Here is a 16,339-nt window from a genome sequence, read left to right as displayed (position 1 = left end):
ATGACGAACAGGCGCGGCGATACGATGAAGGGCTAAATGGATTATCATTTTAACCTAAGAGGTTCCTAGAAATACAACTCCCTAATCACTAACTCCCCAGCTCATGTAGGTATCTACCTTCGCTCGTCATCCCCTGGCTAACGGTTGTTGATATATCGCCATCTTCAACGTACTAGAGACGAAACCTCGAGAAAGAAATTTGAGACTTATCCGTGAGTTCAGATCTATCCTGTGGTATAATCGCTTTGCCGAGGCTGGGTGCTCCAGTCTGACACTCCAGTCGTGCAATCTGACCGCCTCAAGCCCCCACCCCCTCTCGCTCTTCGTTGGAGTATCCCAAGCAACGCCCGGTTCCCCAACAATGCTTTGCGTTCTGAACATTTGCTAGTCGGCAACTTCTCGGGATAGCCACGCTTTGTACCTTTTTTAAGCTTCACAGCCGCGCTAGTCCTCTCGACGCAAAAGGGTCTCGGCGGAGCTGACAGAGCTGACGGGGGCTGACATCAGTGACATGTCTGTCTGTTCGGCAACCGGCGAGATGCGATGCATGACCGTGTTGCTAGCAAGAAACAAAAGTGTCTCCGACTTTTCGGGGGGCCAAAACGTCCTGCAATGAGCAGTTGATGTACAAACTTGGTCGGAAACCATCGGTATTGGGGGCCGCGGGATGCCCGTGGACCGTGGATGCGTCAACCGTCAGCATCAAGTGCAATGCATTCACCACCGCAACCCTGCAGGCGAAAGCCCCATCCGCCAAACTTGGATGCAAGAGAGGCGAGAGAACAAGTGTTTTGGAATTCTCAATTTGTCGTCTTGATATAATCCGTCAGCTCGGACCCGGTAGATCCGAGCCCCTTGGCTTTGCGCGGACGAACCCGCAGCCCCCAACTCCGATTCGCTCCCGGCTGACGGATACCGGTGATCATTGCGAGAGTCATGAGCGTTACTCCCCACAAACAAATTCCAAATGCAGCTTATAGGGCTGAGCCTCGGATGAAAGCCCGCAAGACGTTGGGCTGGGGATGATGACCCGCTCCACGGGAGAGCCGGGAGGTCCCGAGCCTCTTGTCCGGCCTCGACCCGTACAATCGGGTTCCCCGTCGTCATTGTCGTCTGCAAGGTACTATATACCGACACCAGGTGACAGATACCGGTATGCAAACGTGCGGCGTGTGGCGGAAACGGTCCTCGGACCTGCTCGAACCGGCTCTAGCCTTGTGTATCCCGCGCCCATAGCCACGCTGTACAACAAGGCGAGGCGGTGAGCTACCTGCGTGTTTTGTCAACACAACCACGCCACGAATATTCCTGTTTCGTTTGATTTCCAGGAATTGTGCTCGGGGGCGTGTCGGTTGCTGGTGGTGTCCCGGTCTTGGGACTCAATGGTGTTCCCTTCGCCTCACACTTTTACAGCCCTTCCGAAGCACAAACACGTCAGAGGACGCTACATAGTGTCACCCCCGGGTACCATTTGAGGGCTTCCCACGTCTATTGTCGAGTCGGGTCAGCTTCGCTCCCACCTCAACCCATGCACACAAATATCAACAACAGCGTGACTTGGACACTTGAGGTAGATATGCCATATAAAATTGCATTCTGAGTAAAGGTGCCACCGGGACAACCCATATAGATCCCTCTCAACCCTAACGCTCTGCGTGATTCCCAGCCTAAACAACCGTGTAAGTCGTGAGAAAAGGGGCTTTGGGTGGGGTCGGCTAGCAACCCCTTTTCGCCCCTTTTCGCACCACAACCCTTAGGCAAACCGCCCGAAGAAACCCCTTTCCAACAAGAGAGAAAATAAAAAAGGAACCTGAATAAACAAAAATGGTACCCCAAACAAACCCGGCATCCCGTGCCATCAAACAAGCGCCCCCCACCCCCCATCCCCCCTCTTACAGCCACCCCAACAAGCCAACCCAGCAGCACCCTCCCCCAAACCGACCAGAGACTTAGATGTCTCCCCCAACACCACCTCACCCCTCTCGCCCCAAACCGCACGCCATGCCCCCTCAAGGAGTATTAGGCGGCGACGGATTGTTGGGCGGCGGCCGCGGCCCCAACGGACCGGGCCGGGGGCGGGCAGGCGGCGGGGTGGGCGGCGGGTCCGGGTTGGGGTGGCTGGAGGGCGCAGGTGTCCCGCTCCCCGCGGAGGAAGGGGAGAGAGTGAGATTGTGGTTGTGCGTTAGGTTGGGAAGCTCATCATCATGGTTATTGTCGTCTTCTTCGTCGTCGTCGGCGTTGTCGTACGTGGGGAACGACGGGTGGTGGTGGTGATGATGATGGTGATGCTCCGTGGGGAAGAGGGGGAGAGTGGCTAGCTCGAGATGGGATGTTCCTCGGAGGGTGATCATCGTGCCGGGAGGGTTGATGCCCGGACTTGGGGAACTGAGGTGAATATGTTTGTATGTATGTGTGTGTGTGTGTGTGTTTGTGTTTGTTTTGTGAGCTGATGATTGGGGTTCGGGTATCTGGAGTGTGTGGCTGGTTGGGATGATGAGATTTGACCTGAGGCAGCGCCCTCATCGGGGCCTTATATACCTTTCCATCCTCTCTCGAAGAGACATGACTCAAAGACGAACCAAGGAGCGTCGAGGTCAAGTGTTACGGACAACCGCGACTTGTAGCACAAGGACCGTGTAACACTGACTGAAGTCACTTCAAGACAGCGCGTGTCACCATGCCGCGCTTGGGCGCTTGTGTGGACCGATGAACAAAGAAAGCACTAGCGTGAAGGATCCGACTGAGCCCTATCAGGAGTGTATGAGGACATATGGACCCGGCATGTGGCGGTGACAGCTTCGGAGGCCCTCGGAACTCAAAGGCGGCGGCCATTGGGGGAGAAGAGAGCGTCGACCACGCGGCTTTTCCTGGTGGCTATAGCGGGTAGGGCGTGTGGACAGGATAGGGAGCTGGTTGCCTGCGTGGCCTACGTGACCGGCGCTGGACAAACAGTGACGTCGGCGACGGACTGGGAAGTTGGGGGCGACAGACTCTTCCGTAATCGATGAAAGTCAACAGGTAAACGCGACACAGCCAGCATATCCAAGCTCATCAGAAACGGACTGGGGTCAGCCACTGCTGCTCGGGTGGACGAGGCTGTGGTATGCGCGGTTCTGCTGTTGCCTATGACCCAGCAACCGGTTGGAAATGGCGGGATAGCAAGAATTACATTGCGCATCTGCAAGTAAGCAGCATGCAGGCCAGGGAGCTTGGACTGGCGGTGATGGTGTATGGGCGGGCGCGGGATGTTGACGCAAAGTCCGGTAGGCCCGCGGCCCGGCTGCCAGGAGAGCGGTCCTGTGTGACGACGGCTTCACCGATGTACCCAAGGTGGACTCCATGGAAGCCGGGACGAGATACACGACCCGCTTACTTCTCCGTCCAACTTCGTATCTCGAGCGAGTTACCGGCGTGTTGGTGTTGGGGCCGGAGTGGGCCGGCCCAATGGCGACCCTTTTCTCTCCTGCAGCTCCCTGCAGAGCTGCCGCATCTGCAACTGGCCGATCTGAGACAGCCGAGTCCCGCTCCACGGGAGCAACTGCACACGGGTGAGCTTGCTTGCATTGGCCCCCGCGGACACAACTGACCTCCGGTAGGGCTGACTGTGATGCTTGGCAGGCGATGGTCTCTCCCAACTGTTCTTTGTCAGTCTCAAGGGATGTTAAGGTCAGTGGAACAGCCCCCGAGCTCAAGGCTCGAAGAACCACAGCAGCCTGAGTGTGGGTCAAACTGTCACACTTCATGTAGCTAAGCCCTGGTCAACCGTTCATGCCTTGACTGCCAGGGAATCTGACGTGAACTCGCTGAGTCGATCAAGTGTTGAGGGCATCGCCCCGTAGCAGAGCATCCAGACAGGACACTGCACTACAGAAGAAAGGAGATGCTTCCCCAGGACCAACAGGGTAGGCAGTTACCCGCAGGGCCAAGCGGCCGTTGCCAAAGGGCATTACTAAGTGCCACTTCTCTGTCCTCGAGCTCGCAGCTGGGGACAGGACAGGACTTGCGTCTCGTACGTTGGACCATGGTATGCTTTTCCGGACGGACTTGCCGGACAGGCCGTTTTGCGACCGTCTAATGCATGTAATGTGCGGATTGCGTGGGGGCAAGCAGCGCTCCCTCCCCCCCCCCCCCCCCACCCCCTAATGCACCAGTCAGACAGATATGAAAGGTGTCGATGTATCATACATACGCACCACAGTTAGGTTCCCGGGCTGGTTACCAATGAATTTCGGTCGGTGGTTCACCTCCACGACTCAAATTGGCTTTTGCAACCTGATTAAATTGCGTGTAAGTCGTCCTCGGGCATGCACGTGAGCACCGGGAACGTCAACCCCGGCCTCGTGTAACCCGTCGCATAATTAAACATAGGGCTGACTGCCGATGCTGGCACCCCCCGTGGGGGCTGAAGGATCGGGGGACAGCTAGACTTGCCTCGGGCCCGATCACAAGGACTGTATGGCACGTGTGTCACTACAAATATGGCTTGCGCCACAGTTTGGAGGGACAAGAAGTCGCTGAAAAAAGGCTAGTGGGCCTAAGACATGAAACTTGGTGCTTCGTAACCCAGCGACTCGCGGTGGTGGTCCAAACCAAAGCTCTTACTAAAAATGTGTCGACTTGGAGCTACAAAGCTTTCCGAGAACCTGAGTAACCATTGGGGGTTTGACGATTGCTGGCTAGCTTGGTGACAAGATCATCCGTTCGTCTAGAACCCATTAGCCTAGCAACGCCGGATGCTGAAACACACGTGCCAGGAAAGCCACCTGCTCCTTTTCCCATTGTCCATTCTTTTGTGACCCGACCATTCAACCCAAACGCCAACCGTTTCCGAAAGCCTCCACATGATCTGATTCTCCCCGTCGCTTTCATCTCCTATCCCGGCTGCGACTACGGGATCTGCTCCGCCGGTCGTAACTTTCATAGCTATCGCGGCTGGGGCTTCTCCGCCTACCGTGACTGCGGCCTCCCCTGTGATCTCGACCTCCGCGGCCGGCAGGCGTTCGCGATGGCGATCTCGATGTGTAAGATGCCGACCGGGACCGGTACCGGCGAGAGCCACTAGCTGCGGGTGATCGAGAGCGTGACGCGGATCGGGGACGGTAGACGTCGGAGCGATGACCGTAGCGGCCAGAGCCACCGACAGCTGGTGACCTCCGAGCCCGACCCGCGGGAGGCCCGCCACCAGAGGGTCCAAGGACAGACCTGACGTTGGCCGGGGGACCGCGGGGACCACGGCGAGCTACTGGGGGGGAGGGCGAGACTTTGCGGCGTGGGAGAACAATCGACACGTTAATAACACTGCCGTCGAGTTGGGCTTCGTGCATGTGCGTGATGGCAGCCTGAGCGTCGGCCTCGTTGAAGTAGAGGATGTAGGCTGTGCCGCGGTTCGTTTTGGCTGTAGTAAACGGTCAGGCTTCCTATCCTTCCAACATTGACTGGCAGTTTCTAGGGAGGGGACGACGCCCGGGATGCGACCCACATTGTTTATTGACCGGAAGATCGAGGTCGTCAATGTCGCCGTAGTGGCCGAAGATCTCGCGGAGGTGCTGCTCGTTGACATTCTTGGTCAACCGCTCGACGACAATCTGCATAATTTCCGGTTAGCCGACTGAACGGTTGAGACCCGACTCGCCCAAGTCTACCGAGGAGATCTGCTTGCCTTTGTAGACTTCGCGAGAGGACTCTCACTACGGGTCCTGCTGCGCGAACGGGTTTCATCCCGACTATAGCTTCGGCCACGCGAGTCGCTCCGGGAGCGGGTGCGACTGCGGCTTGGTGTGCGGCTCGTGGTGCGACCGCGGCTATAGCTGCGGCTACGGTATTTGTCATCCCTTGCTGGGGAGCGCGCATGACCGTCTCGGTCGTTGGAACGGCGGCGCCCCATGGCTGGCGAGGGCGATCTGGAACGGGGCGAGTTGGGTGTTCGGGATCGGGAGCGTGACGGCTCGTCAAGAGCCATGAGCTCGCTTTCCCTGACGGGAGAATCCATGGTAAGTACCGAGCGTGGAAGGTAGCACAATCCGTGGGGCGAGCGAATCAAATGATACCGGCGGAAGGTGGGTTGGAGGGTTGGAAACCAGAAGTGATGGAGCTCGGGCGCGCTTGCTTGATGCAGAAAGCAGAAAGACGCGGCGGTGCGATAAACACGTGATTGGACAGCGGAATCAGTTCGCCCCACCTGCCTTTTGCGAGCACGGTCGTTTGCGTCATTCTCTTGGCATCCCCTTCAGCGTCTCGACGCCCTGAAAGCAATTCAGCAATCAACAATCCTCACCTTCCTAGCACCAAATCCAGAATTGCACGGACGGATACGATGCAAGGAGCAATCTCAGGATGCTATTATAGGTAGTAAAAGAAGGGCCAGACCGTGAAAAGTTAGGCGGAGCATGCCCACATTTTGCCTTTTTTTCTAGGGGACTTGAGACGTCCTACTCGTGCCGCTGTCTTCTTCCCGTCCGTCCCATCTAATGGGAAAGCCTCACAAGGGATCCCTATCGTGACATGGCCTCCTACCCCTGAGCCCACTTCACTCCTGAGGTTCCTTCGAGAATTTAGCGACCCGGGCACTTTCACGTTGTCAAGGTGTGTTCTACTACGGTCCGAGAAAATTGATGGCAGCATGTGGACAAACATTCAAGCTTTCAGTCCCTGCATTTTCGCGACCTCCTCCGAACCTGCATCGCGGTGCTGAGGCCCTTCCCCTTACGTCACGGCCTTGCCCTCATTGGATGAACACCCCAACACCAGCAACCAAGCTTCCGGAAGTTCGACCCTTAACGGCTTCGCGTTTGACGTCATGCCATAGATCATCACCACTACGGTAAAATCAAGTTTACCGAATTAGAAAGATGATAATATTGGGCGAAAAGAAGAGAAGTCAAATAGAGTTGGTTTCCCATCTGTGTAAACCCATCTGTGACCCACAACTTGCCCCTTTCTTGACTTACACAACAAAAGCTATCTCGATCTCAACCACAGCCAAGTAAACCACACCATGGGTCTCTTCTCTCGCCACGCCGAACCAGCTCACGAGCCGGCACCTCAGCCTCAACCTACCTATGAAGAGCCGCCTAGGAGACACGGGCTCTTCGGAAGCAAGCACCACTCTCCCACTCACGCACCCACCAATGCCACCCACAGCACGCGGAGCAGCACCACGACGTCTTCCCCCGACCGCAGTACCGGCGGCATCTTCCGCCGGTCCACTGACGCCAGCCACAATCCCAGCGGCCACCAGCGCGGCAGCGGCAACGGTCTGCTCCATCGGACCTTCGGCAACGGCAACCGCGAGGAGATGGATCCCAGCATCGTGCACGCCCGCGAGCGCGTCATGGGCGCCGAAGCCGCCGAGATGGAAGCCGACCGCGCCCTGATCGCCGCTCGTGAGAGCGTCCGCGAGGCCCGCGAGCACGTCCGCATGCTGGAGCTCGAGGCCAAGGAGGAGGCCCGTCGGGCCAAGATCAAGGAGCACCATGCCAAGGAGTTCTCTAAGAGAGGGAAGATGCTGGGACGTAAGTGCCGTCGGTCGTGTGTTTCATTGTTTAGTTACTGACGCAGTGGTGTAGGGCATGACCATTGAGTCGTCGGGGATGTTATTTGTTCCTTGCAGACACCTCTTCGTTGACTCTTCGGATATATATTCCGCCACGTTCACATCACATTTTGACTTAGTTTCCTTACTGTTGTACACTACTGTAATATCTGGCTTTCAGCAATATACCATTAGCGCGTTGTTCCAAAAGAAATACGAACCATTTTACATGGAGATTGTGGTCAACCCACCGCCCTCAAAGACACACGCACACGGCGAGAACACCAAGCGTAATATTGGTTGTAGTAGGGATGTATAATACCCAAAGTTCCCAAGACCAGCTTACTCCCTATCCCAAACCCGCTACCAAAAAGGAAAAAAAAGGAAAAAAGACAAAAGAAAAGAAAAAAGAGCCCCTTATGTCCTCCTCCAACCTTCCAACCCACCCCTGTCAACCCACGTCCAACAACTCAACTCCATCATCCCACCCCCATCACCCCACCCACTCATACCTCCTCCCCAAAAGAACACTCAAAGCAAAACCATCAACCCCCCCAAACCCACCACCGCACCAACCACCCCCGCCACCCACCGCCCTCCAGCCGACCCTCCATCAGCACCACTCCTATGCCCGTCGACACACGTACAGTTGCCACACTTGTGCTCGGCGCGCAGGGCATTCAGCGCGGCGAGCTCGGTCGCATTCTTGCTGCAGTCGCATGTTAGGGGGGGCCGGCGGCAGCGGCGGCGGTGGCTTCTGCTGTGCTGGATGGCGCTGTTGAAGACGCCGGGGCCGGTGTTGGGGTTGGTGGTTTGTGCTAGGTTGGTGTTGGTGTTCGTGTCGGGGGTGGGGGAGGGTTGGGCGGTGGAGCGTGTGGTTGTGGATATGGATGTGGATGTGTCGGGGAGGAGGATGTGGTGGGTGATGCCGCCGGCGGCGGCCATGTTTGTTGTGGGTTGGATGTTGGTGTTGGCTGCTAGAGCCCCCGTTACGCCGAAGAGGAGGGCTGGGAGGATGGTGAGAGGAAGGTGGAGCATGTTGACGGTGATCCCGATGCTATTTTCGATAGGGAGGGTCTTGGGCTAAAGAGCCTGGGGGGCGATGCCGGCGGATAACAAAAGGGGAAGTGGAGAGCTTGAGCAATGCCGATGGCGGCGAGGCGTGGTTAAGAAGCCAGATTGTGGTTTATATAGATACGCATACTTTGTTGTGAATGCTTGCTGTGACTGGTCGTCGGTCGTGTGAGCTAGGCCATGTGGTTGCTGTAGGTTCGGATGTTCGTGGAAACTTGTGCACCTCACGATACCCCAGCAGCTCTGACTAAAGAACCGCTGACTTCGATATGTGATGCATTGGGTAGCCCTTCGATTTGGAGTTCTTTTACCCCCCCACTGATCAAGAAACAACGCATCCATCACCCAGGTGATCTTCGTCACCATCCGTTTGAGAGACAAAGCACTGAGTAGAAGATACTTTGTACGTTATAGGCTGGGTCTGGCATTGTGAGGAAGTCAAGTCAGTGCTTCCCACGCTCTCGGCAGGGCTGGTGGCTCGGGGTGAAGGGAGAGGGCCTCGCTGGGTTGGCGTGATCGCCCCGTCAGCGTTACGGTCATCCTTCGTTGACTGGGTTGGTACAGGCATGATTATTTGATCCGTTAGAAACGTAACTTGTGAAGAAAGATGATTGATCGTAACGAGCGGCTCGTGCAACCCCGGTTTTGTATGGCCGTGACCCCAAAACTCGCTTCTTTATTCACACCCAAAAACAGGAGACCCCCGCAGCAAGCCATGCTGCGAGTCTCAGACAAAGAAAGCGGGGGGACACGCACAATGCTTGCTATGGATCGCTTAGTATTATCAAAGTTCCAGAACCCTCGCCGAAAACCCGAATTCGCTATGTGTTGGAGGTAGGACCACGAGTATTACATAACAGCACAGAAAGCCCTGATATCACTCCCACTGACACCCCTAATAACCTAGACAGAAGAAGATCAACTAAGTAAAGGAAATATGCGGTGTCCACAGCAGGATTCCTTTATCCAAGAAGTCGTGGTCGGCTCTCTTATCCTCCTTTCCAGCCAAGACCCCGCCCTCATGCGTCGGAACTACCAACAACTCTTTCAGGGGGTGGGCTTTCTCAGCCCATTCGGGCACCCTCTCATAGGTGCGCAAATGATCCGGCCGGTTCCGCAACATTTCGGCCTCCTCAGGTATGAGAAGCGCCGGCATCTGCCGATCCAGTCCCAATGTCACACGTGCGTTGAAGGCGCGCACGATGAGGTAAGTGCATCCCGCGAGGAAAGCGTAGCGCTCTGGGTCGGGGTCCTGAGGATCGGGGATTTCGTGGACAGGCCAGGTCTTTTTCCGCCAGAAGGCTTCTAGGCAGTTGCGGTAGTTTGTGACGCTGTCGAGGGCGACGAACTCGTAGAAACGGTACAGGGCGTAGAGTGGCTTGTCCTCGTACTCGCCCTGGGGCGCACCGAACTTGCGGGCGGCGACCTTGTCAAATTGCTTGATAGGATCTTGAAAGAAATCACGCGGCGGCAACGGGGGGAAAGTTGGATAATCATCCGGGTTGGGGACATAAACGCCGTTGGTATCCTCGTCTTTAAATTGGTTGTTTTGGTTCAACTTCCGCCGAAGGACTTGAAATGTTTTCGACCACAGCACAGCAGCTTTCGTCAACATGACGCCAAAAGCTTTGAGTGAGACTTCTGTGTGCTTGGTAGCAAGGTCTTGCATGGAGATCGATTTACCAAGACGTGAGGTGTACACGAGTAGAGGCGAAGTGTAAATCTTGGTTTGTCCGTGGTGAGGAATGAGGGGGCCAGAAACAAGACATTCCTGATCAGGTGGGGGGTTGTTGGTTTGTTGGTGTGACGGACAAACCAACCAAGGGGCTCAGACTGATGAGGGAAGCTCGAAATTGAACCGCCCTCAGCTCGGGTCATAACTCAGAACCAACATCGATATCAGAGGCACAGCAAGGCGATCAAACATAACGATTAACGGGCTACCCAAAATGACAACCAGTATCAATCACCCAGTTCTCGGAGTGCTCGTTAATTCGGGAAATGCAGGAGCCCCTTACCAATATCAACATGCCTCGCTACTGGAGGCAACGGCTCGCGGCGGCGATCCTGGCACGACACGCGAGAAAGCCAAATGTAACAAACCACACCGATTCCATCAGAGTCGTCTGTATATCCGATACCCACAACTACCAGCCAAACTTGCCACCAGGAGACATTCTCATCCACGCCGGCGACCTTACCGAGAACGGGTCGTTTGATGAGGTGCAAGCGGGCATCGCCTGGCTTTCTTCCCAACCACACCCCTTCAAAATCCTCATCGCCGGCAACCACGACGTCCTACTCGACGAAGCCTTTCTTCAGAAACACCCCGAACGGCGATACGGGCAACCCAAAACAAAGAAAGACCTAGACTGGGGCGATGTCATCTACCTCCAAGACTCAACCATCACCCTCGACGTCCCTATCCACACTCCAAACAGGGCCGCATCACAACCACAAACCAGAAAAGTAATTATCCACGGCAGCCCCCGGACCCCACAATACGGCATCTCCGCCTTCCAATACCCCCCCACCACCGGCCCCTCCCTCTGGTCCGAGCAGTTGAGCCACCACCAAGACCACACCACCGAGCCCAAGCCCACCCCAGGCCTTGACATCCTCATCACCCACGGGCCCCCCAAGCTCTACCTCGACCACCGCGACATCCACCGCGCGGGCTGTCCCTACCTGCTGAGCGAGGTATCCCGCATCCGGCCGCGGCTGCATGTCTTTGGGCACATCCATGTCGCCTACGGGCGCGAGGATGTCGTGCTGGACGGGGTGCGGCAGGCGCATGATGATGTGCAGATTGGGTGGGGAGGATGGGAGTGTGTGGCGTGGATGGTGGTGTTGGTGGGTTGGGGGTGGGTGAAGAGGGTGGTTTTGGGGCTGTTTGGGTTTGGGATGTGCTTTAGCAGGGGGGAGGGGGAGAGGATGACGACTTTTGTGAATGCGTCGGTTGTTGGGGGGAGGGGGAATGAGGTGAGGAATGGGGCTGTGGTTGTGGAGATTTGAGGGTTGGTGTTGATGGTATGTAGGCATCTATGTGGGTATATCTTGCAGTTCAGGGGCTTCTCTGGTTTGTTTGGTAGGTCGGCGTACCGAATACATAATGTAGGAACATGAAAACGTGCCTGTACTCAAATGTCCACGCGGTGATGTATTTCTCTCCTCCACCGCTGAACATACAACTGGGCGTTACCTCCCTGTTAGGCATTATGCCCCTTTTTGCTCTCCTTTAAGTGACGGCGATCACAGAGCCTAATCCCGCTGGAGATGGCTAACTTCAAGGGTGGTCTACGCCTTGAGAACGGCGGCAAGAATCGGAAACGTTTTCGAGAGGGCAAGGCCAAATTGATAGCATATAACAATTCTGAGGATCAATGGCCTGCACTGTTGCTGGAGTGCAACGGGGATGCCCCTCTCATACCCAGGTATCTCATAATATCGACGGCGGTTCCGGGAAAACATTGCCTTGAGGCGGCGGTGAAAATGGAAATAACCTCTTGAAAACAAGAAACAGAGCCTAAGTTAGATGCGTCGGCAAGATGAATACCCCGCCAAGTAAGGTATGGGATCATTCCGGGGGAAGGCGCGCTCTTCCCGTAACTTCTTACGGTCCTTTTCCAGAAGGGTTCCATTGTTTACTTGGATTTCTCCTCACTACACATTTCCGTTTCCCATAACCGTTTGACAAAACTTGAGCCCTCTTTAACATCTCCGTTGTGGTTGGCATCATTGCATCCTTTCCTGTTGAATAAACAGTTTGGACTACGGAACTACACGCCAGGCCCAATTTTCATCCTCAGCGACGAGTTCGAGACAACGAGTCAGCCATCTTTTCAATCTTTCCCACTCCTTTGTCGCCCATCCCACTTATTGGCCCCGGCTATCCGTTATTCGACAGACGTTTAGCATTCCGCTACGACCCCCAACATGAAGTTGGCTTTTGCGCTTCTGTTGACCGTGGCGCCGGCCGTGTGGGCCGCCTACTGGATGGAAGACATCGGCCGCCAGGGCATCACGCCGTTTGCCTCGGCACAAGACTACAAAATCTTCCGGAACGTGAAGACTCTGGGGGCTAAGGGAGACGGAGGTAGAAATACCCAGACCTGATCATCATTCCATACAAATAAATATGCTAATCACTGTACAGTGACCGACGACACGGCGATCATCAATCGCGCAATCAGCGATGGCAACCGCTGCGGCGGCCCTGGCTGCGTCGGCTCAACCACCACACCGGCCACTGTTTACTTCCCGCCCGGAGTTTACCTCATCACTGCCCCAATCACCAGCTTCTACTACACCCAGATCATTGGTGACCCTACCAACATGCCCGTCATCAAGGCTGCCTCGAACTTTCCGACCGAGGCAATTGCCATGCTTGATGCCGACCCTTACATGGACAGTGGCAGTACGTATCACTCTCTACTATTTGATTCGGATCAATTGCTGACGGCTCCGTGATTAGAGCTCAACTTCCAGGCAACAAACGTGTTTTTCCGCCAGGTCCGCAACCTGATATTTGACACGAGAGATGTTCGTGGGACAATGACGGGCATTCACTGGCCATCCTCCCAGGCAACCATGATCCAGAACTGTGTCTTTGAACTCTCTTCTGAAGAAAACGACAATCACGTCGGCATCTTTATGGAAGAGGGTAGCGGTGGCATGATGACCGACCTGGTTTTCCGCGGCGGCAAATACGGTGCTCGGTTCGGGAACCAGCAGTACACGATGCGCAACCTCAGCTTTTACGGCTCGGATACAGCTATCGACCAGATATGGAACTGGGGATGGACGTACAAGTCGCTTAAGATTGTCAATTCCCGCGTTGGCATCAACATGTCTTCTTCTGATGTCGGCTCGGTCACCCTCTTCGACAGCTCGTTCGTCAACGTCAACACGGCGTTGATCACTGGTCGGACTCCCGGAAACACAACAGGCCTCGGCTCATTAGTGATCCAGAATGTCGCGTATGAAAATGTCCCGACTGTTTTGGCAGGGGCAGACGGGGATCCTCTGCTCTTGGGTGACCCAAATGGGACCGTCTACGACTGGGGCTACGCGAGGGTAAGCTTGTCTCCCCATAAAATCAGGTCACTATTAACTTAACCGTCAGGGAAATTCATATGCTCCACACGGGCCCTCCCTGCTCGAGGGGCGGGAGTTTACCTTTTCTCAACCTTCGACTCTGAAGCTCGGAGACCGCTACTACGAGAGATCGAAGCCGCACTATGAGAACTACCCCGCTGCCCACTTTGTCAAAGCACGAGACCATCATGCCGTTGGCGACGGGCACGTCGATGACACGGAAATGGTCCAGGCAACTATCCAGGCTGCGGTGAATTCTTCATACATCGCCTTCTTGGATGCCGGATACTACAAGGTCACCGACACCATCTTCATCCCACCAAATACCCGTGTTATGGGCGAAGGCCTCGCTACCGTCATCATGGGATCCGGTGAGAAGTTCTCAGACCCGAATAATCCCCGTCCCGTAATTCGGGTCGGAAACCCCGGTGATGTCGGGTTTGTCGAGATGAGCGACCTCATCGTATCGACCCAAGGGCCCACTGCAGGGGCCGTCATGATCGAATACAATCTCAACACGCCGGCTGCAGAGAACACGTGCAGCCCGGGAAGCCCGCCCTCGGGGATGTGGGATGTCCACATCCGTGTTGGTGGCTTCACCGGATCGCAGCTTCAAGTGGCCGACTGTCCCACCACGCCAGACGAGGCCAACTACGTCAACCCGTCGTGCATTGCTGGCTACATGGGGATGCACATCACTCCTAGCGCTAGGAATCTATACATGGAGAACAACTGGATTTGGGTGGCAGACCACGACATCGACGACTGGAACTCGACCCAGATAAGCGTTTTCGTGCCTCGCGGAATGCTGATCGAAGGGGACCGCATTTGGGCGGTCGGAAGCTCTGTTGAGCATTTCGCCATGTACCAATACCAGCTGTTGAACGCCTCAGACGTCTGGATGGGCCAGATTCAAACCGAGACACCGTACTATCAGCCCAACCCACCGGCTCCATACCCTTTTACCCAGTTGAATGCCGACATTCGCGACCCCGACTTTACCGCCGACTGCCAAAGCAACGAGGCCAATGGCTCTCTGGGCTTGGAAGGAAACCCGCCCTGTGCAATGGCATGGGGTCTGCGCATCATCGGCTCGAGGAACGTGGTTGTTTTCGGCGCGGGCTTGTACAGCTTTTTCAACAATTACAACACGAGTTGCAGCACCGTTGAGGCGGGTGAGAACTGCCAGGCGCGCATCTTCTCGGTCGGGCCAGACACGGTGGGAGGTGGGAGTGATACCGATGAAGCGGACCTGTTGACGGTGGAGCTGTATAACCTGAACACTGTCGGCAGTGTGAGCATGATTACTCGGCAAGGGTTGGATATGGCGACGTGGGATCAGAATAGGGCAACATTTGCGAGCACTCTGGCCGTTTTCCGGTCGGAGGGTCAAGTGTGAAGGGCTGCTATTGTTTGAGCTAGGGGACCACGCCATCCCTTCGGGCAGAAGGACTGTTTCATATGCCCAAATAACAAAACCTCGAGAAGAGCCCATTGGGATTTGACACCGTTCTTGATGTTCTGGTTAGGGGAGGATGTGCACTCGGGGGTCGGCCGAGACCGCTGGTTGGGCTAAGTTGTTATGATATCTCGATCTGCCTGGTATGCAGGGTTAGGTGTAGCTGGAAGAAATGAATTGACTCTTCACACTTGAAGTTGCTCGCAAATCGGTGCTGGCGGTCATCACGTCTAGTGAGTGGTGGCTTGGTGTATATCGATCATGGCCCCCTGGACCCGCGGCAAGGGCGGCAGACGCGCAAGCAAGTTCACAACCCTCCCTCCATTGCGGTTAACAAAAGCCATGCTCCGCAAACATGTCAAAAGTCAAGATCAAGCATTGATAACCCGAACATCACGCCGATCGAACGTGGATAGTGCCCATACTCGTCGGGCCTTCAAAAACGGCGCCTCCCAACCCCCGCCAGGGGGTTAGTCGGGGCGGTTAATCTGGGTCACAACAGTATATCTGGGTCAATTTTGCAGGGACTTGAATTTACTAGCAATCCCTACCAAAATGGAAGTCTCCCGCACTTTGCAAATTACCCCGTCAAATGTAAGCCAAGGCTCCCAAATCGCCATCCTCTACATCGCTATCGATAACCCCTGAATCTACAGATTAGATATCGCTATCATCGCTATCGCCGCCTATAGTTGTGGTGTTGAGATCTTTATAGCTAATCTCCTTACTTTCGAGCTATACGTTGATAACTTGTTTAACCAGAGCCTTCCTCTCTGGGTTATATAGCTAAGGAATAATGCTAAGCTTCGGATCGTCGCTAGGAGGTAATTAACTTAGAGGTAGAGTAATATCTTTAATAGAGCGGCTAACCTACTATATTTCAGCCTCTGTAGTATACTGTTTTTCTATAATATAGTTATCCCACTACTGTTAACGTAACTGTCGATATTGCTCTGCTAGTGTGACGAACCTGTCTCTGGACCCGTCCTGTTAGGGTTCAGTATCGGTCGAAGGTATTCTCTCAAGGGTGCTTAGGTTCGGTGCAGCCAAAGGGTGCACAACAAAGACTTGTCTCAACAGTAGGCTCTCGAGCTTGTAGCGAACTGTAGTTGTGATTGCTAACTGGAGAACTCCCAGAGCTCTCCAGAACGAGTGACTATATACTATCTAATCCTGTT

General features: G+C 55.1%; 7 protein-coding genes across 7 annotated transcripts; 3 read left to right on the top strand and 4 right to left on the bottom strand.

Moving 5' to 3' along the window:
- Positions 1-2,796: 2,796 nt before the first annotated feature.
- B0H64DRAFT_62070 (uncharacterized protein) lies at positions 2,797-3,846 on the bottom strand. The gene has a single exon (XM_062808520.1). The coding sequence runs from the start codon at positions 3,741-3,743 to the stop codon at positions 3,069-3,071; it is 675 nt and encodes a 224-aa protein (XP_062653798.1). The 5' UTR covers positions 3,744-3,846; the 3' UTR covers positions 2,797-3,068.
- Positions 3,847-4,589: 743 nt separating this feature from the next.
- Positions 4,590-6,098, bottom strand: B0H64DRAFT_62019 (uncharacterized protein). Its single transcript, XM_062808519.1, has 3 exons — positions 5,660-6,098; positions 5,480-5,585; positions 4,590-5,395 (listed from the first exon to the last, which is right to left on the bottom strand). Exons 1-3 carry the CDS (start codon positions 5,987-5,989, stop codon positions 4,866-4,868), a joined length of 966 nt encoding a protein of 321 aa, XP_062653797.1. The 5' UTR covers positions 5,990-6,098; the 3' UTR covers positions 4,590-4,865.
- A 690-nt stretch (positions 6,099-6,788) lies between these two features.
- B0H64DRAFT_61977 (uncharacterized protein) lies at positions 6,789-7,675 on the top strand. Its single transcript, XM_062808518.1, has 2 exons — positions 6,789-7,511; positions 7,566-7,675. The coding sequence occupies exons 1-2, from the start codon at positions 6,995-6,997 to the stop codon at positions 7,577-7,579; spliced, it is 531 nt and encodes a 176-aa protein (XP_062653796.1). The 5' UTR covers positions 6,789-6,994; the 3' UTR covers positions 7,580-7,675.
- A 198-nt stretch (positions 7,676-7,873) lies between these two features.
- Positions 7,874-8,569, bottom strand: B0H64DRAFT_378814 (uncharacterized protein; the record flags this gene model as incomplete). Its single annotated transcript, XM_062802606.1, has 3 exons — positions 7,874-7,894; positions 7,978-7,979; positions 8,179-8,569. 3 exons carry the CDS (start codon positions 8,567-8,569, stop codon positions 7,874-7,876), a joined length of 414 nt encoding a protein of 137 aa, XP_062653795.1.
- Positions 8,570-9,201: 632 nt separating this feature from the next.
- Positions 9,202-10,447, bottom strand: B0H64DRAFT_413136 (uncharacterized protein). Its single transcript, XM_062804961.1, has one exon. It carries the CDS (start codon positions 10,272-10,274, stop codon positions 9,528-9,530), a length of 747 nt encoding a protein of 248 aa, XP_062653794.1. The 5' UTR covers positions 10,275-10,447; the 3' UTR covers positions 9,202-9,527.
- On the top strand, positions 10,431-11,718 carry B0H64DRAFT_436827 (Metallo-dependent phosphatase-like protein; the record flags this gene model as incomplete). The annotated part of the gene is made up of 2 exons (XM_062806207.1): positions 10,431-11,458; positions 11,698-11,718. Exons 1-2 carry the CDS (start codon positions 10,607-10,609, stop codon positions 11,716-11,718), a joined length of 873 nt encoding a protein of 290 aa, XP_062653793.1. The 5' UTR covers positions 10,431-10,606.
- An 823-nt stretch (positions 11,719-12,541) lies between these two features.
- Positions 12,542-15,101, top strand: B0H64DRAFT_378811 (pectate lyase superfamily protein-domain-containing protein; the record flags this gene model as incomplete). Its single annotated transcript, XM_062802605.1, has 4 exons — positions 12,542-12,701; positions 12,762-13,022; positions 13,080-13,681; positions 13,731-15,101. 4 exons carry the CDS (start codon positions 12,542-12,544, stop codon positions 15,099-15,101), a joined length of 2,394 nt encoding a protein of 797 aa, XP_062653792.1.
- Positions 15,102-16,339: the final 1,238 nt, after the last annotated feature.

This window comes from Chaetomium fimeti (genome assembly GCF_033439085.1).
Source record: "Chaetomium fimeti strain CBS 168.71 chromosome Unknown B0H64scaffold_14, whole genome shotgun sequence".
NCBI classification, from domain to species: domain Eukaryota; kingdom Fungi; phylum Ascomycota; class Sordariomycetes; order Sordariales; family Chaetomiaceae; genus Chaetomium; species Chaetomium fimeti.
This window is presented reverse-complemented; position numbering and strand designations above follow the sequence as displayed.

What these genes read in the sequence shown, in the direction of transcription:
- B0H64DRAFT_62070 (XM_062808520.1), bottom strand. Translation starts at nt 3,743, where the DNA reads ATGAAGTGTGACAGTTTGACCCACACTCAGGCTGCTGTGGTTCTTCGA.
- B0H64DRAFT_62019 (XM_062808519.1), bottom strand. Translation starts at nt 5,989, where the DNA reads ATGGATTCTCCCGTCAGGGAAAGCGAGCTCATGGCTCTTGACGAGCCG. An exon ending in CTCTCGCGAAGTCTACAAAG is followed by an intron (nt 5,586 to 5,659) that starts GCAAGCAGATCT and finishes GAAATTATGCAG; the next exon opens with ATTGTCGTCGAGCGGTTGAC. An exon ending in TCTTCCGGTCAATAAACAAT is followed by an intron (nt 5,396 to 5,479) that starts GTGGGTCGCATC and finishes CGTTTACTACAG; the next exon opens with CCAAAACGAACCGCGGCACA.
- B0H64DRAFT_61977 (XM_062808518.1), top strand. Translation starts at nt 6,995, where the DNA reads ATGGGTCTCTTCTCTCGCCACGCCGAACCAGCTCACGAGCCGGCACCT.
- B0H64DRAFT_413136 (XM_062804961.1), bottom strand. Translation starts at nt 10,274, where the DNA reads ATGCAAGACCTTGCTACCAAGCACACAGAAGTCTCACTCAAAGCTTTT.